Source organism: Zalophus californianus, chromosome 1, assembly GCF_009762305.2.
Source record: "Zalophus californianus isolate mZalCal1 chromosome 1, mZalCal1.pri.v2, whole genome shotgun sequence".
Taxonomy (NCBI): domain Eukaryota; kingdom Metazoa; phylum Chordata; class Mammalia; order Carnivora; family Otariidae; genus Zalophus; species Zalophus californianus.
In genome coordinates, this window is record NC_045595.1 from 169,015,229 (window position 1) to 169,028,455 (window position 13,227).

The window sequence follows — 13,227 nt, forward strand, 5'->3', positions numbered from 1 at the left end:
TCTCTCTCTCTCTCTTTCTCTCAAATAAATAAATCTTAAAAAAGAAAAACTCACTCTGGGTGCTATGTTGAGACATGGATATAAGTAGGGAGACCTGTTAGGAGGCTATTTCAGAAAGCTAAGTGAGAGGTGAATATAGCATGGAGCTGGGTGGAAGCAGAAGAAGTGGGAGAAGTGGACAGACCCTGGATACATTTTGAAGAGAGAGCCAACAGGATGGATTGGATGTGAAGTGTGAGAGAATAAAAGGAGTCACAAATGACTCTTAGGCATTCGGCCTGAGCACCAGAAAGATGGAGTTGCTTTCAACTGAGATTGAGAAGTCTTTGGATGGATTAGGTTTTTTGTGGGGGTGGGGGGTGGTACAGTGGATAAGGGGAGCAGTGGAAACCAGGAATTCAGTTTTGGAAATGTTGAGCTTCAGATATCTATTAGATATCCACATGGTGACATTAGGAAGGCAGCTGGACATACAAGTGTGGATTTGGAAGAAATGTTTGGGCTACGGATATAAAATGGTGTTGGCAATAGATGGCATCTAAAGTCTGGAGGTAGTTGACATTTCCAAAAAAGTGAATGCAGTTAGAGAGGAGAAGGCTAAAAATTAGGATTAAAGTGCTGCCTATCTCAACAGAAGGAGTTTGGGGAAAACAAGAAGAGCAGCAAAGGAACTGAAGAAGGGGAACCAGGGGTTAGGAGGAAAACCAAGACCGTGTAATATCTTGAAAGCCAAGAGAAGAAAGTATGTTGAGGATGAGGGAGTGGTCACCTGTGTCCAATGAGTGACAAGGCACTAAGGACTGACTGCTGAATTTATCAATGTGGAAGTCATTTTCTTCCTTGCAATTTCACTGAGTGTTAGGGGTAAAAACCTGATTGGAGTGGGTTTAAGAGAGAATGAGAAGAGAGGAACTGGAAGTAGCCAAGATAGACCACTCTTTTGAGTTTTCCTGCCTAATGGGAGGTAAGAAATGGGCAAATAGCTGGCAGGGAAATTGGGAGAATAGAAGAGTGGTTTGTTTGTTTGAAGATAAGTGAAATAATATGTCTGTATGCTGGGAATGATTGAGTAGGAAAAAAGCTGATGATATAGGAGAGGCCAGAACTGCTGAGTTAAGTCCTTATAAAGGCAAGAAAAGATGGCATCTATGTACAAGTGGAGATAAGCCTGCAGATGGGAACAGGGATAGTTGACCTATGGTAAAGGGAGGGTGGGGGGAAGGGTGAGTGTGTAGTGCAGATACTTTGGAGTAGGTAGTTGTGGTGTAACATGTAAAGCTTGTCCCTATCCTCAGGGAGTTTCCTCTAAGTAGAGGAAATGAGTCCACAGGATATTATTATACAAGTGATTACAATAAGTTCATTGGAAGAATGGAAACAGTGCTCCCAGGATACAAATGTGGGCAAACTGTTGCTGGAGAAAGGAGTGAAAAGGAGGCTCAAGGAATGTCTAGGCATGTTAGGGGTTTACAACAAGTGGCAGTGAGTGGGGAGACTTTCTAGGCAAACAACAGCAGAAACATAGAGAGTTGTATCGTGGGAAAGCAAGTTGGTCAGCTGTCCAGAATACAAGGTCTCCTTCCTCTATCTTTTTATGAAAAGGTTGCTAGGCCTCAGGTGGTTGAAGAGCAATCTGAAAGAGTGCTTTTTTGGGGGCGGGGAGGATGGTGAACTTATTTTGCAAATAACAGCTGGTTTAAAGTAGGGGAAGCCAAAGGCAGGAGTGCAGTTAGATAGCTCTGCTACTGGACCAGGAGGCCTGAACTGAGGCAATGCCAAAAAAATAATGAAGAGGACAGGGTGGTTGGAGAGCTGGATTGAAGAAGAGTGTCCTCACGTGAGAGGCTTAGATGAAAAAGCAGTTGGCAGGGTAAAGTCAAAGTGGAAAGTTTGGAGTCTTGGTGATGGGATCTTTACTACGAAGGGAAGTAAGGAGGGTTTTCCAGATGATGAGTCTAGTTTGGGACCAGCTGAGTTTGAGGTGGAAGCGGGGCCTTGAGGTGGGAAACTCAAAGGGAATGTTCAACGGGAAGCTCAAGAGAAAGCCTGCCTATACTTAGATTCATCCCATGCAGAGTCATCTATGAAGGGGGGGGGGGTCAACCAGGTCAGGGAGGAGGACACAGTGTGGGGAGAGGTGTGGAGTCTAGAGGACAGCACAGGGTCTTTGAGGAGTTAAAGAGAATAGTTTTTCATTTATTTGGTTAAGTCTTGACTACCAGGTAAGATTGTGGAGGCCCTGAAAAGGTGCCTCTTGGGTCTCCTACTAAAGGGACCATAATTGAGGGATGGCCCCAGCTGTCATTGCTCTAAAATCATCCTGTGTTTGCATTAAAGCCATGCTGCTCCCAGCTGCTCCTAATGGCTGAGCACAGCAGGGATACTGAGGCGGACCCCTTCAGGGACTCTCTGTTGGCCTTGCTGGAACTTTCTAAAGAATACGCTGCAGTCGTAGACTTTCTCCCTAACTTCCTCCCTTCCTTCTCCCCTTCCCTTTTCTTCACAGAGGTCAGAGCTGCATTGTGATCTGACAGTCCTCCCGGCCTCCTCTGGCCTTCTCCCCATTTTCCCTCACAGGCAGTTCCCCCAATAAATCTCTTGCATGTCTAATCCTGTCTTGGCTTCTGCTTCTCAGAGGACCTGGACTGACATGAGACTTTAATCAGCCCAAGAGCAGGGACTTCTTTTAATATTTCTTTCGCATTTCTCATAATGCCTGACAGCCAGGCCAAGAGTTGCCCTTAGGGATTAGGCAATTGCAAATGTAGAATGACTTGAGGGGGAGGGGTAAGGGGGATGGGGGAGAGGCCCAGCAGGTGTGTGACTCCGGACACTAACCTCGTCCAAGTCACTTAACCTCTCAGGCCATTAATTTTCTCACTATAAAATGAGTGGTTAGATTCAATGATCTCTATGGTCTCCCCTTGTGTTGACATTTGGAATAAAATCTGTCTGATAGATATTAAGAATTATGTTACAAAGTTGGGTGGGTAAAGAGTCTGGAAACTTAGAAACAAAGGAGAAGAATAACATTCCAAAGGAAAAAACTAGGGGGAGAGTTGTGCATGAACTCAACACTTTGTAAGGTCCCTCACCAGTACTCTGCTTTATTTTTTGTATTTTCAGTTTTGGAAAGCACTTGATGGAAATCATGAACTTACTGCCAAGTGTGAAATAGGAGTAGATCAGTGTACAGCTAATTGAAGACTCTTGAATTTCACTTACCTGCATCGTCTCTGAAAGGTAAAAGGGAATAGAGCAGGTGCATTCTTTGTCAAAATTAGTGGCATCTTCTCGCAGTTTTGCACAATTTCCACAGATTTCTGTGTATTTAATCTGTCAGGCAGGGAAAAGAACAATTACTAATTAAAAATTACATGAGTTCACATTTTAAAAATCAAGGCCCGAGTCCACCTAAGTCTTTAAGCTCTCTGTGTCAAGGCCATGGACTCGGGGCCATGAATGAAGGATAGTCCACTGTTGGGGACAAAGTGTTTCTGCAGATGCTTGGGAGGAGTGGGCCCTTTTACAGTCTTTCATTTTGGGACCTGGCAGTATTTTGCCACTGACCTGGAATTCAGTGTTTCTATTGTATATTTATGTAACCTGTTGTGATGTAGGCTTATGTCTCGATCATAAAGAGGTGTCATTAGGAAAGTATTAGGCAATGACTCATGAGAACTGGGCCTACTGCCTGAAGCTAATCAGCTTTATGGGGAGGTCACTTCAGTTTTTCCACTATTGTATGTAAAATATTTATACTAATGAATTTTTCTACATGACATCTAGAGGAAGTTATTAAAAAGGACCAAACACAGAAAAAGAAGGGCTTCCAAAATTTAGGGTTATTGATATATGTGGAGTAATTCTGATTTTAAAATGTTATCACATTCCGTTTTTTAAAAGTTAAATTCTGTTTAAACTGGTATCGTGGACTCTTTAAAAAGGAGTGGTGTGTTTCAAATGAGCAAATCCTATGAGCTTTGGCTAAGAGCCTCAGTTATGTAAAGATAGAGCTGTTAGAAGCTTAAGGAAGGGGGGCTTACAGAGAGCCACAGAGGCTATGCACTTCCCTTCTGCTCTTTCCTCACTGTGTTGAAGAATAATTAGAAGATTATGGGAATGGGGAAGAGCAGGAAAGCAAGGGAGTGGCCTTCTCCTTGGTAAACCGCCAACAGGATTCAGGAGGGGAGACTAACAAGAAAGGATTTTTTTTAATCCTTGCAAACCACTGGGAGTTTTGAAGCCAAAGAGGCAAAGTGTTAGTACTAAATTAAAGATGAGCTAAAAGGCTACTTAATTGTGCTTAGATGCTTATATTTACTTAAATCATTCTTTATTTTGTATATGTATGTATGTATGTGTTTTTAAATCATTCTTTAAATGCACAGCAAGGCTTGAACTATTATTTTGGAAAATAGTGATGTGCTGTTTGTGAAACTGCATCCTAATTTTTAAAAAAGCTTTAAAGAACAGGTCTGTCTCATAACTGCCAGCACACTGAACTGCAACTGAGGAAACTGGGGTTCAGTTCAGTCAATTTTTGACCTTGAGTTAAATACTTAAACTCAGGGCCCACATTTTGTTCATCAGCATCATTTTGTCTAGCAATTAATTGATCTGTGAGCTTGAGGTGGTAGTATTCATTCTACTTCATGGATTCTTGTCGGAGTTCTATTAATGCAGAATTAGAAAAAAATGTGTTTCATGATCAAATGATCTTTGAGTAGATGATATCTAAGGTGATTTCTAGTTCTAAAGTTTTATGAGCTAGCCAAATTATAAAAGCATCCCAAGTATCCATAGACTGATGAGTGGATAACTATAATGGAATATTACTCAGCCATCAAAAAGAACGAAATCTTGCCATTTGCAAGATGTGGATGGAGCTAGAGATTATTTTTTCAAGATTTTACTTATTTATTTAAAAAGAGTGAGAGTGGGGGGAGGAGCAGAGGAAGAGGGAGAGAGAGAATCTCAAACAGATTCCACTGAGCTCAGAGCCTGACACAGGGCTTGATCTCACACCCCTGTGATCCTGACCTGAGTCAGACACTTAACTGACTGAGCCACTCAGGCACCCCTGGAGTTAGAGAGTATTATGCTAACCGAACTAAGTCAGAGAAAGACAAATACCATATGATTTCACTCATAAGTAGAATTTAAGAAACAAAACAAATGTGCAAAGAAAAAAAAGAGAAACAAAGAAAGACTCTTTTTTTTTTTAAAGATTTTATTTATCTGAGAGAGAGAGAATGAGAGACAGCATGAGAGGGAGGAGGGTCAGAGGGAGAAGCAGACTGCCCGATGAGCAGGGAGCCCGATGTGGGACTTGATCCCGGGACTCCAGGATCATGACCTGAGCCGAAGGCAGTTGCTTAACCAACTGAACCACCCAGGCACCCAAAGAAATGGACTCTTAACTACAGAGAACAAACTGGTGGTTACCAGAGGGAGGAGGGTGGAGGGATGGGTGAAATAGGTGATTGAAGATGGAAAAAATAATGGCCTTGTAAACCTATAGCTCTAAAATGACAGCAAAGGTCACAGTCTGCTTGCTCCTCATAGAATTTTGGAGAGGCAGGAATGATCATTCTTGCTTAAAGTCAACTGGAAAAAAGTCACTTCCTTGTTGTAGCCCAGGGCTAAGTGAGAAGAGGATAATCACTTAGAACTCTTCTACTAGGTCTGTGCTTGATCACACTGGCCTGGGGTATGCACTTCATCTTATCACTCAATATAATGAAATACATCCATGTGCAAAAGAGAATCTCACTATCACAGTGGTTTCTGGGTTTCTTGTATACAAGAAAAATGTTAGAAATCGACCTATCCTAAGTGACTAGAAAAAAGGTCTATTGGAAAATCTCCTTAACATGATAAAAATCATTCTGTTGAAAGCTGTTTGCAGAGTGGCCTTAGTAAACCATGGAGTGAGGTTCCCTTCACATGCCTGAGGTGACATCATTTAGCAATGGCTGCCTCTTACGGGAGGCTGCACTTCACAGTGAGTGAGGGTGGATAACCAGAAGGGAAGAGGCAAGGAAGACATGGGAAAGGGGTTAAAACCAGAAAGAAAGGAGTTGGTGAAGAAGAAAATAGAAAAGTAAATAGGATGAGCTGTTTGTGGAAATGAAACAACCTTGTCACTTATGCTATGCTTTTCAGTAAGGCAAGTTTAATTTTCTCCTGCCATTTTTCATCTGCTATTTGTGGGGCCTGGTCGTTTATATCTCACACTGCAGGACTCAAAAGGACCTAGGGGCATTTAATTCCTGGGGAGATAAACTGCTGAGAGCTGGGAGCAGAAAATATAAGTAGAAAGGCATTAGAGTAGTGTGATTTGGTAGGAGGAGTGGGACCTGAAATGATGTTTTCCTATTTAGAGTCCTCACTATTTGCCCTAATCCATTCTTTCACTAAGTTTGTGCCTATTATGTACTGGGCAACGTGCAAGGAAGGGGTTGTGGATGTGGTGAACAAGGCAACCATGGCTGAGCTCTCTGTTCTTATCACACACTACCTTACCTACTCTATCATTAGCTCATTGAGGGCAGGAATCAACCCTTAACTTATCTTACTCATTTGCAAACCCAACAGAACTCTTAGCACTTTCAGACACTCATGAATGTTAAGTCAATGTTGACAGCCTTGGCCTTCATAACTTTGCTGCTAGCCATGTCAGGAGAGGTAATAGATCAGCTTTCCATGGCTGCCTTCAGAGTGGAGGTCATAGACTGAGATGCCCAGTAATCTGCTCAGAGCTGATTTGAATTAAACATTTGCTTAATTAAGACTGAATGCGAGCAAGGCTGATCTAACCTTAGGCCAACTCTTATGTCCCCTCCCCAGACCAGCTTCTCAGGTTCTCATCCTCTAACAGCTTGTTAATCAAGTTGGCAAAGGCTTGTAATGGAGCGAGGTATGCCCTTAGCTTCAGCTTTTCTCAGTCTTGAGTAGAATTTAGTTAATTTTGCTAAGTATCCTTAAGAGGCCAGAAAGATTCGGGTTCTTGCCTTTCCTCCATTAAAGTAATGATCTCGGAGTTTGTTAGCAAAGGGAAAGACAAAATGCTTGAAAGTGGGACAAAACTGAAGACCTCTTTGTCTCTTTACTTTTTTATCCATATGATTCATGGGCATCTGGCAGTCATTTGACCCTGCCTCTCCTTCTCCTACCTCTATCAATCCTTGGTCAGTACTCCACCAGTTTAAAAAACTTCTGACTTTGCCACGTTCCTGGAAATGAATGGCTGAGCGGACCAGTGTGAGAGTGATTGTCCTCAAGAGGGAGTAGGGATGAATAAAGCCAACATACAGAGGCTGCCACCATCTGCACCGGTGATTGAAAAAGGAATGTTCTAGTCTCATCTATTGAGGGGCTGTGTTCTCAAACTGGTCACTCATTTATAGTCCCAAAGCTGAAAATTCTTAGAATCTGCATTAAAAATGTAAGATGGGACAAACCTCTATTTCCTTGATACTCTTTGCAGACAATATAAGGATGATGCCCACACCAAGGCAGAACACTCCTGTGGCAAAAAAGCCGGAGAGGACTCCGGTGGCTGAGAGCTGTAGCTGGTAGGCAGGCAATTGCTGCTGCTTCAAGGCAGTGTTGTCTGGCAGTTTGCACTGGCTGTCCTTGGACGTCCTCTTCATTCTGGTCCTGCAGGTGACTGAGATACACTTCCAAGGCATTTATAACATTATTACTCCTAGTAATACTGCATAATGGTAGTGCTAAATTAAGAATTAGATGAACTTTCCTTTGTAGTTGCAGTCTACTTCCCAGAACTGTTCTTTAACTGAACCTGAGATTCAGCAGGAACACAGCTCTCTTCAGTTAGCCATTGGTATAGTTCACTTTAGGCTCAAAAAATGTGTGCTAAATGCCATGCCTAGGAGGAATAGTCCCCAGCAGGGTCTGCACAGACCAGCATCTGGCCACATTGGGAAGCAGTTATCATGGGCTATTTCTGGGATGTGGTGACTAATTCAAGGCAAGCCCTTCCTGAAAGGGGGAAAATGGATTTATCTTTGAGAACTTGCCTAAAGCCTTGGAGAGTAATACAAAAAAATAAAAGTTAGGGCTATCAGCTTTTTTCCAAACATGGCTGCTTCTAACATAAATATAAACTAAATTGGAAAAATGCTCTCAGATTACAGCTAACTTTGCTACTTGTGATAATAAGAGGGAAGCAAACAGGGATTGTGGAACACAGATGTCTAATCTCAGCAGGTGCCCATTTTTTCATCCATAAGAAAAACTCTAGTAGAAAATGTACATTAAAAACATCTCCTCCTAAATTTTTTCCAAGCACGTGCTTTGGAGTAGCTCAAATGAGGCGAGAGAAAGGAAGAGCAAGATAGATAATCAATTAAATGTTCAATATTGCAATATGGTATTATTAGTTTGGCTTGGGGTTTCTCTCATTTATCAGAAATCCCCTAACATTTCATTAGGCTGTTAATAATTACTTCCTTTTCTTTAAAATGTATTTAAGATATAGATTTAGGATTTAAAAAAATAGGCAAGTTTCTAATCTTCCTTTTTTATTAACATTAGGCAGAGAAGCCATGCTGGACTATTTTTATTTTTATTTCATTTTGTTTTTTTTAAGGGGGGGCAGAAAGAGAGGGAGAGAGAGAATCTTAAGCAGGTTCCACACCCAGCGTGGAGCCCAATGCAGGGCTCGATATCATAACCCTGAGATCATGACTTGGCCAAAATCAAGAGTCAGATGCTTAACTGACTGAGCCACGCTGGTGCCCCGGACTATTTTTATATTAAAGAAGGCAATGACTTTGGCAGGTGTACCTAGTTTAAAAGCATACAAAATAAATGCCAATACTTACACTAGACGGTATCCAATTCAGAGTCAAAGCTTCCCACTTGCAAAGCTGGGAAAAGCAAATACCAGGGGGACATTTTCAGCACATCACTTGAATCTGGCTTGGAGACGGTGACGAGTATGGCTGCTGGTATCAGCCTTGTGTGAGAAGATGGTGGCGAACACTTCTAATTCACATAGACTATTTGTTTTACTCAATAAACATGGTCAAGAACTTGGGTTGAAAATGCGGCAACAGCCTACAAGATTAGATTACATGTGCATGGTTGGCCTACAAAATAATCAGGTATGTTTGCCATCTGGGAACTTGGTCCAACATTGGGTGGGATTATACTACATAGATAACACCTAGCAAAAGAGTCATTATAGTAACAAATCTGTAAGAACAGAATTTCTTAGGCTTTTTATAAAACAACAAAACCAAACTAACCAAAATCTCAAAGTAGAAGAACTTTCATTTAGTATATTAGTCAGGGCTCTTCAGAGAAACAAAATTAATTGGATGAATGTAAAGAGATTTTATTAGAAGGAATTGGCTCACGTGGTTATGGAGGAGGCTGGCAAGTCCAAAATCTGCAGAGCTGATGTCTCAGTTTGAGTCTTAAAGGCCAAAATATGCTGTAAAATCAGGAAGAGCTGAGGTCCTAGTTTGAAGGCTATCAGACAGCAAGAGCCAATGTTTCAGTTGGAATCAGAATTCTCTCTTATTTGTGGGACGGGGTGGGGGGGGAGCGGGGGAGGGGAGTGGTTTGAGGAGGGTGTGTGGGGGTGGGCAGTGTCAACCTTTTGTTCTATTTAGGCTTTTAACTGACAGGATGAGGCTCACCCAAATGAGGGAGGCCAATCTGCTTTAAAGTCCACCCCTTTAAATGTTAACCTCATCCAAAAACACCCTCACAGAAACACTCAGAATACTATTTGCTCAACTATCAGAGCAACCTCTGGCCCAGTCAACTTGACACATAAAATTAACCATCACAGGTATTAAGGGAACACATTTCTGGGGCAACATTCCTGAGATAGCCAGATCTCACTTTACATTTTTATATTTACATATTTCTCTTCTAAATAAACCTACTTCAAGCCTACAGATATACTTCATATACTCTGCTTTTCAAGTTTCTAGAATTGGGTTTCCTTACCCTCAGTACTACTGATTAGTGTTTTGGGCCAGACACTTTTTTATTGTGGGGGCTGGCCTGTAGGATGGTAGAACGTTGAGCAGCATCCTTGGCTAAAGGATACTACCTACTAAATAACTGCCAGTCACCACTCCCCACTAGATGCTGGTAGTATCCTCCCAGTGTGACAACCAAACATATCTCCAGACACAGCAAATGGACCCTGGGGGACAAAACTGCCCCCGGTTGAAGATCCACAGTTCTAGATTGATATGGATATGACAATTTGCTAGCAGTTGTTATATTGTGGTATCATGAGAAATTTCAGAGAGTAATTTTTTAAGTGCTTGCTTTCATCTCTCTAATGCTGTGTAGATAGCTTCCCCAGGTATTACCAGACATTTTCTGTAAATCTGAGATTCTTTTAAAATAAAAAGGTACAAAATAATTAAGATAATTGTAGTTATATTGTTATCTTTCATATATTTGCAAAGTGCCACATACACCTGCAACTCTTTCTATCACTACCACTGCACCCTTCACACTGGGACCAGGCTTCAGTTTAGGAGTCTGTTCCACAAGTACCATCACATGGAAGCCTCAACAATCCTAGGAGATATCATTCCCATCTTGTGGCTGATGAAACTGAGGCTCAGAGAGGGAAGTGGCCTGGCTAAGGTTGCCCAGATGCTCTTTTCGTTCTGCAAAGTCACATCAGAGACCAGTTGGTGAAAGAAAAATTCACTCTGCTCAACAAAAATCATACACAAGCTGGTGATACTTTATTATACAAAGAAGTTGGCAAAGGGCAGCTTCATTTTTGTCAAAGAATCTCCACCAAAAATTTCTAGTGATTCATCTGGTGATGCAGTTAATGTAATACAACAACAGCTGATATTTACTGAGTCCTTGCAATATTCCAGAGCTATTAAATGAGATGCAAATCCCACCATAAAAACTGGAATTTTCATTAGGACCCAGACTTAGAAAAGGCCCAGCTTCAAAGATTCAGACTTGCATAGACTGAGGACTCCCATTTCCAGAAGTTCAAAAACCTCCTTTCTTATCTAAATGAGAAAAAAAAAAAAAAGGTTAAGATCAAGAAAAGATGGTCTTGGTGAATAAATTCAACTGTCTGGACTTCCTGGTATTTGTGTAGCTGTTATGGCCAGAATCAGGGAGGGCAAAAATCCTAACGTATGTTTTATTCAGAACTGAAATATTTACTTAAGTAAAGGGATAGGTACTAAATAAAACATCCATTTCATTAAAGTGCCCTTTGTAACCATTCCAAATAAAATCTCATAAAAAAATCTTATACAAAGGTGTTTCAAAATACCTAAAGTATGGCTATATTGCACACATATTTCAATATAGGATAGCTGATAATGATGACATCAACATAATACAAATAACTGGGTGAGAAGGTTTTTTCTTTGACACAATTTCTCCTTATCATTATAATTAAAAAACTTACAGTGGATTACTCAGATTTCACATTATAACTGAAATAAATATGGACTTATGGGCCTAACATCAAATTTGTTGAACTGGTTTTAAAAAACCAGTCAGTTCAGGGCACAGGTGTGTGTGTGTGTGTGTGTGTGTGTGAAACTGAAAAAACTGTCTTTTAACCTGTGTGTGTGTGTGTGTGTGTGAAACTGAAAAAACTGTCTTTTAACCTGTACTGATGTCTGATTTAGCTCACTGATCAATCATAATCAGGTTGGTCATTCTGGGGATATAATTTTATGTGGTAAGTTAAATTATTCAGCATGTTTGGAGGATTAATTCCAAATCTCTTTGATAGTTACTATCATGATTAATTAGGTTGGTGACTGGCAGCCATTTTTATTGTTGGACAAACCTTCTTATCTCCAACAGATACTTCTAAACATCGGGCTAGATTGAAAAATTAGCCCCATGATACACAGTAGGTGGCAAATCAATTTTTCACATTTTGATGATAATGGATTACTTTCATAAATACAGAATGAGCTAATGCTGTGGCCACAAAGGCAATCAATCAGTTTTAATCCACAGAGATATCAAAATAATTTCCCCACAAAAACAAAAACAAAATAGCCCTCTATATTAAGTGAGGTTTTGGGTATGGGAGATGCAGACCAGGAGGCAAGTTTGTGCCCCTACTTCCTCACACATTTGTAAGGATGAAAGACAAAGATGAATATGTCTCTAAAGCAAGGCACACAAAAATGTGCCAAGTCCTCCAGATCCTCCTGTTTCTCAAAGGTTTAGTATAGATATAGTGGTCCCCAGTGGGGCAGAGGTCATTGGTCATATAAGGAAGAAATAAAGCTGATTACTATAAAACACATGGAAAGGATACAGTTAGGTCTAAGGGAGTGAGATGGACTCTGTAATTGCAGTTACTTCAGAGTTAAAAGAGAAATAATTTCAATGGCCAGAATGTGCTGGCTCCCCATGTCAAAGACTTTATTACTGTATTTGAACTCAAGTTCAAGTTGAAGAAAAAAAGATTAAAGGCAATTGCTGGTTACATGGTACCTCGGGAATGTCCATCATCCTTCTCAACTTCTGATCTCTCCAGTTCCAGTCAAAAACCAGAAACTTTAAGGGGTTCAAATTAAGGCCACCTGAAAGAAACAGAGAGTTGCTACAGCAGACCTCATGACATAAGCTTACTCAAATGACTTTTTAGTCTCCTCGTTGCTTTTTGCCTCATTTGCTGTCCTCTCCCCCAGCAACTAACCTCTACACACTGAATGCAGCCAGCCCTTGCTTGATGGAAAACAAATGCAGCACTCAGATTGCTTTCCTTATAATCTTATCACTGATTCTGAGGGAAGCAGAGAAGCTGCTAAGCTTGTCAAGTGCTGGCAAAGAAACAATCCCAAACCTCCGTTTCATGAAGCCCCAGAGGGTGAAGTCTCATTCCTGACAGGAATTTGATAGGATGGATCCTGCAGTCTGGGTAGTGGCCCTTCAGAGGAGTTGAGTCCAATGGAGTGTGAGTGACTATGAGGAGGTGAATGGACAGAAGGATGAGTCTGGGGTTTGGGGGTTAATTTTAGACAGAAAAGGAAGTAAATATGAATAGGCTCTATTCAAAGTCTGTTATCATTTGAGAAGACTAGTAAACCACTTAAGGATTCCATTTCCACTGTCTTCCTATGTATCTAGACAATTATGGAATGTGGGGCTGGAGGGGACCTTAGGGATTGTCTGTTCCTCAGAGGTCTCAGAGTTGGGCACAGTTAGTTCTTCCCACTC

The 13,227-nt window shown here is 41.1% G+C and overlaps 2 protein-coding genes across 9 annotated transcripts in view; both read right to left on the minus strand.

Annotated features, from left to right (window-relative positions):
- LOC113916147 (cell cycle control protein 50C-like) overlaps window positions 1-9,531 on the minus strand; it is a 55,549-nt gene extending 46,018 nt beyond the window's left edge. For 4 of the 6 annotated variants that reach the window (XR_003517851.1, XM_027582065.1, XM_027582064.2 and 1 more), the window contains exons 1-4: window positions 9,393-9,531; window positions 8,856-8,900; window positions 7,467-7,685; window positions 3,226-3,336 (exon numbers count right to left, since the gene is read on the minus strand). Coding sequence is in view for 5 of the 6 variants with exons in the window: in XM_027582065.1 (XP_027437866.1) it covers window positions 3,226-3,336; window positions 7,467-7,658 (303 nt within the window). In the remaining variant the exon portion in view is untranslated. The remainder of the gene's footprint in view (window positions 1-3,225; window positions 3,337-7,466; window positions 7,686-8,855; window positions 8,901-9,392) is intronic. The other 2 variants (XM_027582063.2, XM_027582062.2) reach the window with 2 other exon arrangements.
- Window positions 9,532-10,698: 1,167 nt separating this feature from the next.
- Window positions 10,699-13,227, minus strand: part of CMSS1 (cms1 ribosomal small subunit homolog) — a 377,532-nt gene continuing 375,003 nt past the window's right edge. For all 3 annotated transcript variants that reach the window (XM_027582447.1, XM_027582448.1, XM_027582449.1), the window contains 2 exons: window positions 12,502-12,590; window positions 10,699-11,039 (listed from right to left, as the gene is read on the minus strand). In XM_027582447.1, the coding sequence (XP_027438248.1) occupies window positions 10,956-11,039; window positions 12,502-12,590 (173 nt within the window). In that variant the 3' untranslated portion in view covers window positions 10,699-10,955. The remainder of the gene's footprint in view (window positions 11,040-12,501; window positions 12,591-13,227) is intronic.